The sequence below is a fragment of the Mastigoproctus giganteus genome, chromosome 2 (assembly GCF_048544385.1).
Source record: "Mastigoproctus giganteus isolate SK-2022 chromosome 2, ASM4854438v1, whole genome shotgun sequence".
NCBI classification, from domain to species: Eukaryota; Metazoa; Arthropoda; class Arachnida; order Uropygi; family Thelyphonidae; genus Mastigoproctus; species Mastigoproctus giganteus.
The window spans coordinates 64,283,028-64,297,471 of record NC_143576.1 but is presented as its reverse complement, the minus strand read 5'-3'; the positions used below and the strand labels follow the sequence as shown (position 1 = coordinate 64,297,471).

The 14,444-nt window shown below is 33.5% G+C and overlaps 1 protein-coding gene across 1 annotated transcript in view; it reads right to left on the bottom strand.

The window, feature by feature from the left end:
* LOC150089320 (sodium channel protein para-like) overlaps positions 1 to 14,444 on the bottom strand; it is a 2,114,826-nt gene that overhangs the window by 162,935 nt on the left and 1,937,447 nt on the right. Inside the window, exon 31 of the mRNA XM_090389008.1 lies at positions 14,026 to 14,133. Coding sequence (XP_090245134.1) covers positions 14,026 to 14,133 — 108 coding nt within the window. The remainder of the gene's footprint in view (positions 1 to 14,025; positions 14,134 to 14,444) is intronic.

Sequence of the window (14,444 nt, the reverse complement as noted above, 5' to 3'; positions counted from 1 at the left end):
TTCTCACATAAGAGAACTACCTAATAATTGTTGACATTTCTGGATTCCATATTGAATCCTCTCATCTGGTCTAAGAACCAAGGTGTTAATGTAAATAAAACTACACAAGGTCAGTTCTGAATGCAGACAGAATGATGGTTTCGGATTAGATATATAGATATTTGCTTTTGGATAGAGCAAATATCTACATATCTAATTGATATGGTGTTATAGAAGTGGGTAGTTTGAATAAATTTAAGGAAAGAGTAGACAAATTATTAGATAAGATAGACAAATATCGATAGTGTGATAAAGGATGGATAGTTTTTTTTTTTTGACATCTAGCTGACATCTTTGCCACTACTTATATTTTTACTAATACAAATTGCATAAGCATCAGGGGATGTAGCATTGTATACTTAGACAACTTGATTAATTGCAGTTTTGATTGCAAACATTACAGAAAGGGAACCTAAATAGTGGTTGGAGAGGAGGAAATTAAGTAAGTATTAATGCTCCTTCCTTCCTTCCAAGATTTGCTTCACTTTTTTTTTTTCTCCACAGAAAATTATATATGTAATGGAATAAAATTACTAATGATAAATTAGCACAGTTGATTCATACATTTGTGTATAAAACAAAATAATGTATTGGATAGGTGCACATTCCACCAGTAACCTATTAAAAACACTAGGGATTGGCAATATCCTTCTCTGAGGCAGAGTCTGTTAAACTTTGATTGCTGACCTTGGGGGGGGGGTCTACTGATTATCTGAAAATGTTTATCATTTTATTTATTGTCTTTTGTAGATTAAGGTATTTTATGAATTGAATTAATTAAGAATATTTAAAGAATAAGTCACAGGTTAAAATTTTAAAGTTTAAAAACCAATAAATATTATTCTAAAAGTTCGTCTAATCAGGAAAGATTTGGTGGCTATTACAGGACAGAAGACAATTTAGAGGGGGAGAGAAAAGCCTACATATATACCAGGGCCGGCGGAACACAGTAAGCCTGATAAGCAGGGCATAGGGGTGGCAACGTCTGGGGGTGCCAAAATTCAAATTTATTATAATAATATTTGATAAAAGTATCTCAGTTAAAGTCAATAAATACTGACTTTAATCTCAATATAGAAACAAACTATTATTAAATTGTATAGCGAAATAGCACCCTGTGTCTATTCACAGCTTAGCAGTGTACATGATGGCTAATATTTCAAAACGATGGCTTTTATTTCAAAATATATAGAAGTGGTACAGCCAGAACTATGGTTGGGGGGAGCGGGCTCCAGCCCCAGGCATTGCATTTTAAGGGAGCACTTGACTGGTTATGTATTTTAATATTGCTTCATTTTTGATTTAATTATAATCAGACCTCTGTTCAACGAACTTCTTTATAGCGAATTTTTTTGAATTCCCTTAGGTAATTACATTTAAAATAGTTTCCATAAAACGAAGAAAATTTCCATATAACAAACCAATTATGAGAAACAACTTTGTGTGCATTGTTTCCACCTCTGGCCTTTAGGCAATAAGAAAGCCCAAATTAAGGGTTAAAGGGATTACTGTTCCCAAATATAAGTGGTGCTCATAAAATCTATGCAGCCACCTATCACAGAAAGCTGTAAAAAGCAGTTGACTAGCATGACTTCTCACCCAGAAGTCGTGCTAGTTAACTGCTTTCTACAGCCAGTCAGAAGATTAAGGTATTCCCAACATCATGGATAATAGCCTCAGGTCAACCTGTGTTCATTGTTTATAATAAAAATAAAAATTTTATTACAGGAAGTATTGCATTATCTTTGTTATGTACTACATCTGATTCCAGAAATTCTTGTGATTTTGTGAGAGTAAAAGAAATTATAAATTCGATATTTATAATCACTTATGGAAAAAAATATCAGGGAGGGACAGTGTTTTACAAATTTTGAAAATAACAGAAATTCCAATTACAAATTTCTATAAAGTATGGTACAGTTTGTGATATCACACTTCTGAGCTTTTTGGTTTGTTCTTCAGTGCCGTCTAATCCTGCAATGCTAGCCAGTTGGCAAGTATTTCTCTTGAATCACACAATTGCTTGATTGTGAGTGTAGCCGCAGGTTAAAAGAAACGAAAGTGTTAATTCACATTTTGTTATTCAGTTGTTTTGTCTCCACATTAAAAAAGTAAGGTTTAATAAATTGTTATAAACAAACCTTTCTTTTATGTACTTAATTTCCCTTAGTTGAACTGTAACCATATATTTTATTTTTACAGGTTATAAAAATATAGGCAATTATTAGTTATTTAAAATATATGTTTTAGAATTCGATTTTTGTCTCATTTCCAAAATGAGTTTCAGACACAGTAAGCTGACTGGGCTAGCCAGGTAGGTAAAGTGCCTGCCTGGCAACCCAAAGGTGGTGGGTTCGATTCCCGCCTCGGGCTTGGATCACAGTAAAATGCAAAAAATTTGGGAGGTGCATTATGGCCATATAAGCTGATGCGCCAACAACTAACAAAAAAAAAAAAAAAAAAAAAAAAAAAGACACACTATTCGAATTGGGAGGACACAGTTCTCCTTGTAAATTTTTTGAGAAGAATGTTTTCCTTGTTAAAATACTTTTTTATAATGCAAAAATACAGATTGTGAGCAAACTCCTTTTTAAAATAATGCATTATCGAGTTTGTTTTTTTTCTAATCATACATGGCAGTCGCATAGCTTGACAATGAACAATTGACTACAATGAAGTGGGTTTTAAAATGCCGCATATATGGTTTTTTTTGAAAACAAAAAAGTGACCATTATCTCATTTTTTTAAATTTGTACCTGTAAATTTTAATTATTTTCTAAAATATTCTTTGGTATGCACAATAGAACATGTAATACTAAATAAAATGTGTAATACTAACTTACTAAAAAAATTTTAGCATTCCCCTTGTTAAATTTTTCTGATTTGAGCACTAAGTAATTTGTGTAAAATAGTAAATGGTAGTTAATAAAATATCTGTGTTTATATACTAAAATTTATTTCAATTTGTGCATATGCCTCAATGAAACAAGTTTTAAAAATTCTGTTCTAGAATACTAGTCTACATGTCTACAATAAACAACATTATTTATTTGGCTGTGCTCCAAATTAATTAAAATAAAAAATCTTTAAAATTTGAAAATTTATAAATTATAGGTAAGAATCTCTTAATGCAAGAAATAATCGGAAATGAAATTCGGGCCAGTATTATTTCAAAAATAAAAAACTAAGTACTTCTCCTTGTTAATTGATTGCACACCCGATTTATCACATCATGAACAAATGTCCCAAATAATCAGATATATGCAAATTATTGACGGAAAAATCAGTAGAAGAGAGTTTCATTGATTTTATAGAAAGTAAAGAAAAGGCTGCAATTGAATTGGTGACAGAAATTCTTACCAAATTAGAAAAGGATGGACTAGACATTCAAAATATAAGGGGGCAGGGATACGATAATGGGGACAATATGGCAGGAAAATATAATGGCATATAGGCAATAATTAAAAAACTGAATTTGCAATGTTTGTACCATGTTCGGCACATTGTCTTAATTTAGCTGGTTTACATGCAGCATCAATAATGTCTGGGATGATAAGTATTTTTGACGTTGTTCAAAGAATATTTACTTTTTTTTTTTCTGGTTCCACTAGTTGCTGAGAAATTTTAATGAATATACTTTGAAGATTTCACTTAGAGGACATACAGACACAAGATGGTTGGCCAAAGGATGAGCTATAAAATCTGTAAATAAAGCATTGCAAGCTAAAAACCTTTGCATACGTAACTCTTTCCAATTAATACATGGATTGAAGGAAAATCTCCAAGAAATACAGAGAAAGTGAATTTCAAGATATTTTGTGGTAGCAGCACATCCAAAAGGATGTGCTGCTACCACAGCAGAAAAAATGGATACCAGCTATATGTCCAAATGAAATAAGAAGAAAGAAAGAAAAAAATAATGATACTTTACAAATTTTTGGATGATTCCAATTTATCTGCCAAACAACAATTTTGTATTGAAATTAAATACGTTTTGGATGTTCTTATGAATGGCTAGATTTGAAGAACTGAATACTATTTCCTCAGATTTTGATTTTCTATTTGAAACTTCACTCGCATAATTAATAAATCTCACTTGCAAAGGGTTGCTTTCAACCTTGCATTAAAATAGCATTAGCAAGGGCACATGATGCAAGAAAGCAAGCTGATACTGCATCAGCCAAAAAAAAAAAAAAAAAAAACACCCCCTTCTCATTTCACCCATTCACTCGCTCCAAATGCTTCTCCAGTTCTGCCTTGAATCTGTTTAAGCCATCAACTTCTACAATGACAGATGGAAGTTTGTTCCAGCAATAAACCATCTGCTGGCTAAAGGCAAATTTCCGCATATCTATCCTACAACTGTCTTTCCTCAATTTGAATTTATGCTCTCTCTCAGGTGATTATTTTGAGAAAGAGGAAGGATCCCATCAGCATTGAGAATGCTCAAACCATTCAAGGATTTATACACTTCAATCAGATCACCCCTCAAATGACTAGTTTCCAGACACTGTAATTTTAAGAGCAACACTTTGTTCCATTCACTAATCCTGTTGCCCTTCTCTATACTCGTTCCAACAGCTCTACATCCTTCTTAAAATGAGGCTTCCAGACCTGTATACAGTACTCAAGGTGCAGCCTGACCATTGCCTTATACAAGGGAATAATCACCTCCCTATCCCTGCTAGAAAAATTCCTGTATATCATTGATAAGACATCATGAGCTACTATTGCAGCCCATCTGCACTGCTCAGAGAACTTCATATCTGCCTGCACAATTACCCCCAGGTCCTTTTCATTCTCTACCACTGTCAGTGTAGTACCACAGAGTTTATATGTTGCTCTGGGGTTCCTGTTTCTCATATGTAGTACTTTACATTTGTCAATGTTAAACTTCATTTGCCACCTCTCAGCCCATCTGCTCAACCTTTCCAGATCCTGTTGCAGCAGCATAGAGTCAGTAGCGTCCTTAACAACCCTGCCAACCTTTGTATCGTCTGCAAACTTGGACATTAAGCTTGATATACGATCATCATCATTATTATTTATAAATACAGAAAACAACAATGGACCCAACACTGAACCCTGAGGGACTCCACTAATAACATTAGTCCACGATGAGCAGTGTCCATTAATTACCACTCTCTGTCTTCTGACCCTCAACCATCCCTTTATCCATAGCAACAATTTGCCACCAATACCACACTGCTCCAATTTGTGCAGCAGTCTTCCATGTGCAACTGTATCAAAAGCCTTTCTAAGATCCAAATATATAATATCAAAGTTATTCCCTGCATCCAATTATTTTGTGACTACATCATAGTAACCATTCAAATTGGTCAGGCAAGACTTCCCCTTAACAAAACCATGCTGTGTCTGATCTATAACTGAAGTCTTGTCTAGATGATCCTGCAGTGCTTCCATTAATTTTCCTGGAACAGAAGTTAAACTCACAGGTCTATAATTACTTGTGTCAGCCTTTGATCCTCCTTTGTGAATTGGGGTTACATTTGCACATCTCCAGTCTGTGGGTACCTCCCCTCAGTCCAAGGAAGCTCTCATAATTATGGCTAAGGTTTTGCTTACTTCTTTTGCTGCCTCCTTTAATATAACTGGATAGAACCCATCAACCCCAGGTGCCTTTCTTCTGTTTATCTTCAACAATTTCTCCTCCACTTTACTGTCAGTTATTACAAGATTATCTAGCTTACTGCCAGAGTTGAATACACCTCTGGCATTCCCCTCGCTGAATAACTCCTCATGTGTGAATGTCGATGCAAAATATTCATTTAGTTTGTTAGCTACCTGAGCAGGATTATCAACAGTTGAACCATCGATATCAAGTGGACCAATCTGATTCATCCCCTTCATTCTAGAGTTTACATAAGTAAAGAACTCTTTGCTGTTTTTCTTTGCATCCTTTGCCAAAGATTTCTCGTAATCTTCCTTCGCCTGCCTAACCTCCTTTGTAAGTTGGTTACAGACCAGCTTATATCTATCATAGGCTTTTGTGTCACATGTTAATTTATGTGTGTCCCATGCATTTTTCTTCTCTGCCATATCTCTCATTAGTTCATCTGACATCCATTTAGCCGTGAACCTTGAACAATATTTCTTAGTTGGTATGTAAAGCCTAGTAGCTTCCAAGATAAGTTCTTCGAATGCTTCCCATTTTGCATTTGTTGTTGGTAACATCATCAGTTGGTCCCACTGTATAGAATTTTAATACTGTCTCAGACCATCGTAGTCGCCTTTACAAAAGCAATAACCCTTCCCTTTTCCCCTGATGGTAGTTACATCCTTGAGTAAATCCCTCTTCAGCACACTGTGATCACTGCCACCTAGTGGTTCCTGTATCTGCAGATTCTTAATGCATGAAGAATCACTACTAATAATCAAATCAAGAGTATTGCTCCCTCTAATTGCCTCCCGAACATGCTGATTTAGAAAACAATCATCCAATAAATCCACAAAAGCTTGCTAGTGTGTGAGTGACCAACCCACAAATTCTAGTCAATATCTGGGAAATTAAAATCCCCCATTATAAGACTCTCTGATTTACTGGCCCACTCTATTTCCCTGTACAGTTTCTTATTATACTCATCAGAGTCATTAAGCCTATAGCACACTCCTACTCTCAATTTTGATCTCCCAATGCTTATGTCACACCAAACTGACTCGACACTGCACTGTTCAGCGATGTCAACTGGCTTCACTTCCTTGGATTTTATGTGTTTCTTAACTAATAACATAACCCCTCCTCCCTTCCTATCCCGTCTATCCTTTCTGTAGACATTGTACTCCCCAAATTCCAGTTCTGCATTACTTATATCTGTGTGACACCACGTCTCTGATATCCCAACAATATCCGCCTTTGATGCTTTGAGCAATACCTCAAATTCATCAAATTTATTTACCAAACTCCTATCATTGGTGTACACACAAGTATACATGCACTTGTTCTTTTTCTTAGCTACCCTAACACAAGCCATGTGTTTATTTGTACCCCAATGACTCCCAGCAGTCTCTGAAATATCCTGCAACTTATTTTCCAGGCTGCTGCTCATTCCAATAGAAGCAGCACTTGATCATTACATTAAAAAATTGAAATCTGCAAATGAAAATTCTTTAGAAACAGTTCATGACGAAGATGAAGAAGTTTCTCTCACTCAACCGAACACCTCTTACTTAAGCAATTATCTACCTAATAATGATGACTTTTCAACCATTCAAAAGTCTGAAAATCTATTTTATACTTCAGGAACAAACCCGTGTCTCTCTGAAGTCGAAAATTTCTCAACTTTCACGTCGAAAAAAAATCAAATCATCAGTGGTTCTGGTAAAAAAAAAAAATCACAATATTGACTGTAATGAATTCTTGACAGAAACAATCAGCTTGGAAGAACAATGTGAATTGCCATTTAATTTGAGCATTTTTGTGGAGGAACAGCCACAATCAATTCAATTCGAAGATCCTGCAAAGTGGCCAAAACTCAGTGATCAATTAAGTATTATTTTAACACAATTGGGACCTGTTCAAAAGAAAGATATTTTGTATCCTAGAAATTCAACTGGACATAAGTTTAGTAATACATATTATAACCAAAAAATGGATAACGGCAAAATTGTTCTGAGAACCTGGCTGGTATATTCATCTTCCGAAGACTGTGCATTTTGTTTCTGTTGCAAGTTATTTTCAAAAACAGATTTATGCCATTCGGGCAGTAGTTTTGTGTTGGCCGGTTACAATAATTGGAGAAATCTATCCAGAGCTCTTCATACACCTGAAACAAACACTGGTCACATGAAATGTTTGAAACAATGGTGAGACTTTTAGAAAGAATCTTACGAATAAAACCACAATTGATGCACAAAATGAAAGATTATGCAAACTGGAGAAGAAACACTGGACAGATGTCATTTCAAGGATTATCAAAAATATCTTGTAAAATATCTTGAATCTCAATGCATAGCATTACGGGGTTTGGTTGTTAAACTTTTTGAGAGAAACAATGGAAACTTTTTAAACTAATAGAATTGTTTGGAAAATTCAATCCTGTTATGTTGACACACATTGAAAGAACCTTAAGATCTGAGCCTAAATGCCATTACTTAAGCAAAGATATTCAAAATGAAATTATTAATATTTTAGGCAGTGCTATCATTGAGAAGATTTTGACTGCAATAAAAAAAGCAAAATATTAACTCTCATATTGGATTGTATCCAGGGTATCAGTCATATTGAGCAAATATCAATTATTATATTGTGTTTCATGTTCAGACGATATGGTATTCACTGAAGAGCACTTCCTGGGGTTTTGCCAGTATCCGATTCAACCAGCAAAGGTTTATGTAGCACTATTGTAAACAACTTACGGATATTGGCGACATAAGAGGAAGTTTGGATATTGGCTAAATAAGAGGACAAAGGTATGATAACAGCACAAATATGAAGGATACAGAACATGGACTACAAAAAATAATTTTAAACAAAAACTCTTGCAACTTCTTTCCATATTGAGGCTATGCTGCCTCCAGCCTCAATTTAGTCATCAATGATGCTTCTAAAGTAAATACAGAAACAATAAGTTTCTTTGGAACTGTACAAGAAATGTACAAATATTTTGCAGGATCAGCAAAACACTGGGAAGTACTCAAGAAACATATTTCTTCATTGACATTGAAGCCTGTTACTGATACCCGATAGGAAAGCTGCATTCATGCTCTGAGGCATCAAACTGGAGAAATATATGATGCCCCATATGAAATTTATTGTAATGAAATGATGTCTAAAAAAATGCGATGTAATGCAAAAAAATAATGCATTAAGCTAAAGGATTAATTAATTTATGCTTTCACTGATACTATGGCAGGATGTAGGAAATCATATCAATCTCATGAGTGAAATGCTTCAAAATATTAATGCAAACATGGCTGCATCTTTGACATCCATAAAAAAATTACAAACTTTTATTTCATATTATCATTGTGATGCCAGCTATGAGAAACTGCAACAACTTGGTGAAGATCTTGATATTAAACCAAACTTCCAAACTGTTGAACAAGTTCGGCAAAGAAAAAAAAATTTAAGCATTTTGATTACAAGCATGAGGCCGAATTGTTGCAATCACCGAAAGATAAATTTCGAGTTGGTTTCTTCAACACTATTTTAGACTTTGTGATGTCTTCTCTAAACAAAAGATTTGACCAACTAAAACTACACAATGAGCGGTTTGAATCTTTGTATAATTTACATAAACCCAACGAGTCTGATCACGATAAACTTCAACAGAATTGTAACGATTTGTAAATACATTTAACAGATGGAGATAACAAAGACATAAATGGAACTGAGTTATTCGACAAAATATGTGCATTCAGAGATCTTTTTAAATTAGATTTAGACAAAATTTAAAAATCCCTATGAAACATTAAAATTAATTTGCACAAGTAAATTGCCTTTTCCGAATTTGACAATAGCCTTAAGAATTTTATTAGTGATTCCGGTGAATGTCAAAAGTGGGGAGAAATCATTTTCCAGATTAAAACTCATTGAAAACTATTTAAGATCCGGTATGTCACAAGATAGGCTTGTAAATCTGGCAATGATATCTATACAACATGATATTTGTGAACAGTTACATGCATCTGAACTTGTACATGATTTTGTGAATATTAAAGCATGTAAAGTGAGAATGTAATTGATGTAAATAAAATTAATAAAAAATTTATTTTATGTCTGTTTATTCAAAATTGTAGTAGTCATTACAACTTCAAGGGTGCAAATACACTTCTGCATAGGGATACCAGAAACCTTAGTGTCAGGCCTGATATTTATTGATAGATGCCTATCTTGGATTTCAAAAGGTAAGAGGTACATGGGAAGGTAATGATTGGTTCAAGGAGTTTATATTAAGTGCAATGTTAACCTTCTGTAACTTGAGCCCTTTCTCACATGCCACCTGTGTGATCCCTATTTGTTTTAATTATAAAAAAATAAATTTTTAGTTTTTTTATCTATTAGTTATGATTTTCTAAACACAATTAAAAAATGCTGAAAAAAAACAAATGAGTGAAACCAATAATAATAATAATAATGTTTTTAATTCTCTGAACAACTTGGTTTAATTAGGTAATTTAATTAATTAAATATTTAGAGTTTTCAGTTAACCCTCCATTATTTGTGCTCTAAACATAACAAATACACTCACATGGTGTAATGAAAAGGTGTCACATGGAGACATCTTTTTTTGTTGTAATCATTAAAAATTAAATTTTAGTTTTTTTTACTGAGTCGAAAATGGTATTCTATTAATTATGATTTGTTAAATTGAATTTAAAAATGCAAAATAAAAATAAAGGAGAGATATCAATAAAAACAACAAGAATAATAATAAAGTATATTTATTTTTATTGTATCTCTTAGAATTTTCGAAATCATTCATCCTGATAATGAAAAACAAATGTTCACATGCATCTGCTACATGCTCATGAATCTGGCAGATGCAATGTGAACATTTGTTTTTCATTTAGAGAATATTAGTATGCGGGAGGATTTGTTTTAATTTCCAAATTTAAAAAAAAATTGAAATGTGGCATCTGTCAAACACCATGTAAGCTGCTGAGGGTTAAATAGAACTTATACATATTTGAAAGTTTTAAAAGCATTAAAAAAAACCTAAATTAATTCTATCCCAGTAATACAAAAAAGAAAAATCATTTTCTTATTTTTTTATTATTAGATTATACTATCCATTTAAAATAAGTATTTTGAAATTTAACCCCATGACCCGATGCCAGGTGTGCAGAGTCTTGAAAACCCTGTGGAACCTTCAGCTATATTGTGGTCTTCAGCTACTTGGCCCAAAGAGTTAAAACTCTCAGCACCTTTCAATAAAATTGTTTCCTTTCATTCCACCATAGAAAATTCTAGAAATGCAAGCAATTGCAAGGCCAGATTAAGCCTATTCTCAGTAATTATATGCATGTGCTCTTAAACTGAATTTAAAATTAGTTTCATCTCTTGAGTCCAGTTATTGAAGTGCATGCTCTTTATTCTTCATGGCAGAGTATCCAGTCATTATGTTTTTTCACTTTTGTCATGAAAGAGTCTGTCTAGCATTAAATTCTTAAAGCATACAGTTTCTTTAATTGACATTTAGTATTATTAAGTATTGGCAAATGATGTAAGAAAGCAAGCTTATAGAGCATCAGCAAAAAAAAAAAACTGCCCACTTCCACAACAATAGATGAAAGTTTGTTCCAACAATCAACCACTCACTGGCTTCTACACATCTATTCTGAACCATCCTTACTCAATTTGATACTATGTCCCCTCATATGCATAGTCTGGGCAAGAAGGATCCCATCAGCACTGCGTTTGCTTAAGCCATTCAATGCCTTAAATGTTAGATCTCCTCGCAGGTGCTTGCTCTCCTGATGTGGCTTGCAGAATGAAGCCTTTCTTGGTAATAGAGCACCCTTTTGTTCCTTTCACCAGCTCATTGCCCTTCTCTGCATCCATTCCAGCAGATCTACATCATTCCTAAAACGAGCCCTCCAGACCTGCATACAATATTGAAACTGTCTTAACCTTGGCCTTGTACAAAGGAATAATCACATCCTTATTCCTGCATTTCACTGTCAGTCAAAGGTAATAAGGGAAATAATATTCAAATAAGATAGGATAAAAAATGTGTCAAAGTGCTGCAGTGTTTAATTTCCAAAAATAATGAAAAATACATGTTTGAATATATAAAAAAGTATTTTTCTCAGTTATGATATGATTCTTAGCTATGATTTTTTTAATGCTACTTTTATTTTCATAAAAGTAGCATTAAAAAAATGAAATAAAATAAAATTACTTTTATTTTGAGTACAGATAAGATAAGAAATATATTATGAAACTTTCTTTCATGATACACATAGTCTTTCAATATTAATTTTGGAAAACAAGTATCAACATTTTGAGTTCCACAACTCAACCATCAATAGGGCAAATGCCTCGGCATCTCAAACTGTGACACTTTCCTCCCAAACTTCCATAGGAATAATGCTTTAAAATTCTTGTTAATTTCAACTGCCTTTGATGATATTCTTACTAATATGACATTTTCATGATTCAGTCTCATAAACCTAGGTCCTCTGTGAGCTAAATCCCGATGCAGGCAGGAAGCAAGTCATGTTCAGTTTATCAATTCATGAGAGTTCACACGCTCTCTTGAACTGAATCACTTTAACAAAATTACCTGATTTTCTGTGAACAGGTCTGACATGAAATTAAACACGGATACAACTTTATTTATCACTATTTTCCACATAGTAAATTTATCACTATGTGGAGGATAGTGTCGTGCTATCAAATTTAAAAGAAAGTGATTTATAATGATCTAAATTTAGAGAAGAAGTGGGTAGAGTGAGAGAGAGATGAGTTAACATCCCTTATGGGCCCCACATGGACAAGACTGGCATTGAACTGAGAAGAATGGAAAAAGTTGGGGGGGGGGGAAAGTCTGTGCAGCAGTGGATTCTACAGACTAACACAACAACACATTTAGAGTAAGTTTGAGTGAATTACACATATACAGGAGAAAATCAATGATTGTAATGTGAGTTGGCCAAATGAACACTTTTTTTTATGTGTTTTCTGTTTAGTCTGTTTTGGGATTGTTTTTGGAGTAGATATAATTTACTTTACTAAAAAGCACCTCACCACTGTGCAAGATGGCAGAAAGAGAAAGCTAAGGACTCAATTGTGGGTAAAATCCATCAGGCTGTAAGAAAGGGTGCTGCTAAATTTGGGATTTCTCCTAATATGCTTTCAACTTATCTATAAAGTAAGGATGCAGTTTGGAAGCAGATAGAACATACCCAGTCCCTTAGTAATAAGAAATGAATGAGAGGTGCAGATTATTTAGATCTAGACTAATGTGTATTAAAGTAGTTTTATTCAGTTCAAAAGAAAGAATATTTCTTTAAGTGATACTTTTTCATGAAAAGGCTGAACAATTTGCTATACATCTTGATCATGACAGATTTAAGGAAAGGCTAGTAAATTTTAAAAAATATATACAATTTTTCAAAACATTTGTGGAGAAAGTTAAAATGTAGTGATGAAATGGTAGTCACCCCTCCATAGCCAGGTGGGCAGGAGTGGCAGTGCATAGCACATGCTTCTTGATTAGACCGGGGTTCGAGCCCATGACCACCAAATACGGAGGATGCGGAAAGGTCAGGGAATGACCACCGCATATCCCCGAAGCAATATGGCTTTAGTTGCTAATGCTCCTAAAAAAAAAACAAATAACTGGAAAATCTAATGCTGTATACCCTAAAATTCATTTGCAAAATTTTTCATTAATCCTGTCACTTTATTCACAATTTAACAAAGGTGCTCACGTAGCTCCTACGAGGCACACCTTTCTGTTTGATTATAAAAAATTAACTTAACTTTTTTTTTTTTTTTACTGAATTGAAAATGGAGATCTATTAATTATGATTTGCTAATCTCAGTTAAAAAATGATAATAATGGTGAAAATAATATATGAGAAAAGATTTTTTGTAATTTTTAAAAATTTTAATGTCATTTATCCCCTGAATTGAAACACAGACACTTGCATGGAGGTGCAATGTGATCATGTTCATGTTTAGCTGACGAAACCAAAATTCTATGGAAAGATTAGACACCCTGTTGCTGGCAACTCACAGACACACATGGGAATGGGAATTGACTAGAAGAAAGGTAGGCATTATTTCCATACTACATTGAAATGAAAGAAAATATTCCATAACCAATTAGAGAATATTGATGGGCAAAAGAGCACAGGAGGATTTGATTTCATTTATAAATTAAAAAAAAAAAGGGAAAAAAAAAGGGAAATTTTTTTTAAAGTAGCATCTGTCAGACACCATGCTAGCAACAGAAGGTTAAGTACAATTCCCAGGAAATTTTATTTTGCCAAAGTATAATAGTAGAATGATTTTACCCTTGGCCGAGGGATGGCTTTCACTGGCTTTTTATCTCCCATCTTCTTCATTGCATTATAATATTTCTTTTGGTCTTCTGTCATGAACATCTCCAATGAACCACCTGCGTAAATATTACATACAACAGTTAGTTAAGATAAGCTTTAAATATTTTACTTTGTGAAGTGTACTGATTTTTAAGTCATTAAATGAAATTAAATTAAATCATTTAAATCAAATATTATATTATTTTAACATAATTGGAATTTTAACAGGCGTTAAGATATAAATATTTATGAATGGCTAGGAAAGTAAGTAATTTTTGCTCATAGTATATATTTCTTAAGTGTATTTAGTCAGACAAATATACTTTAGGAAATTAACTTGCTGAAAAAAAAATGAAAAATGAAAATGGAAATCTATTTTTAACAAAGTTGAA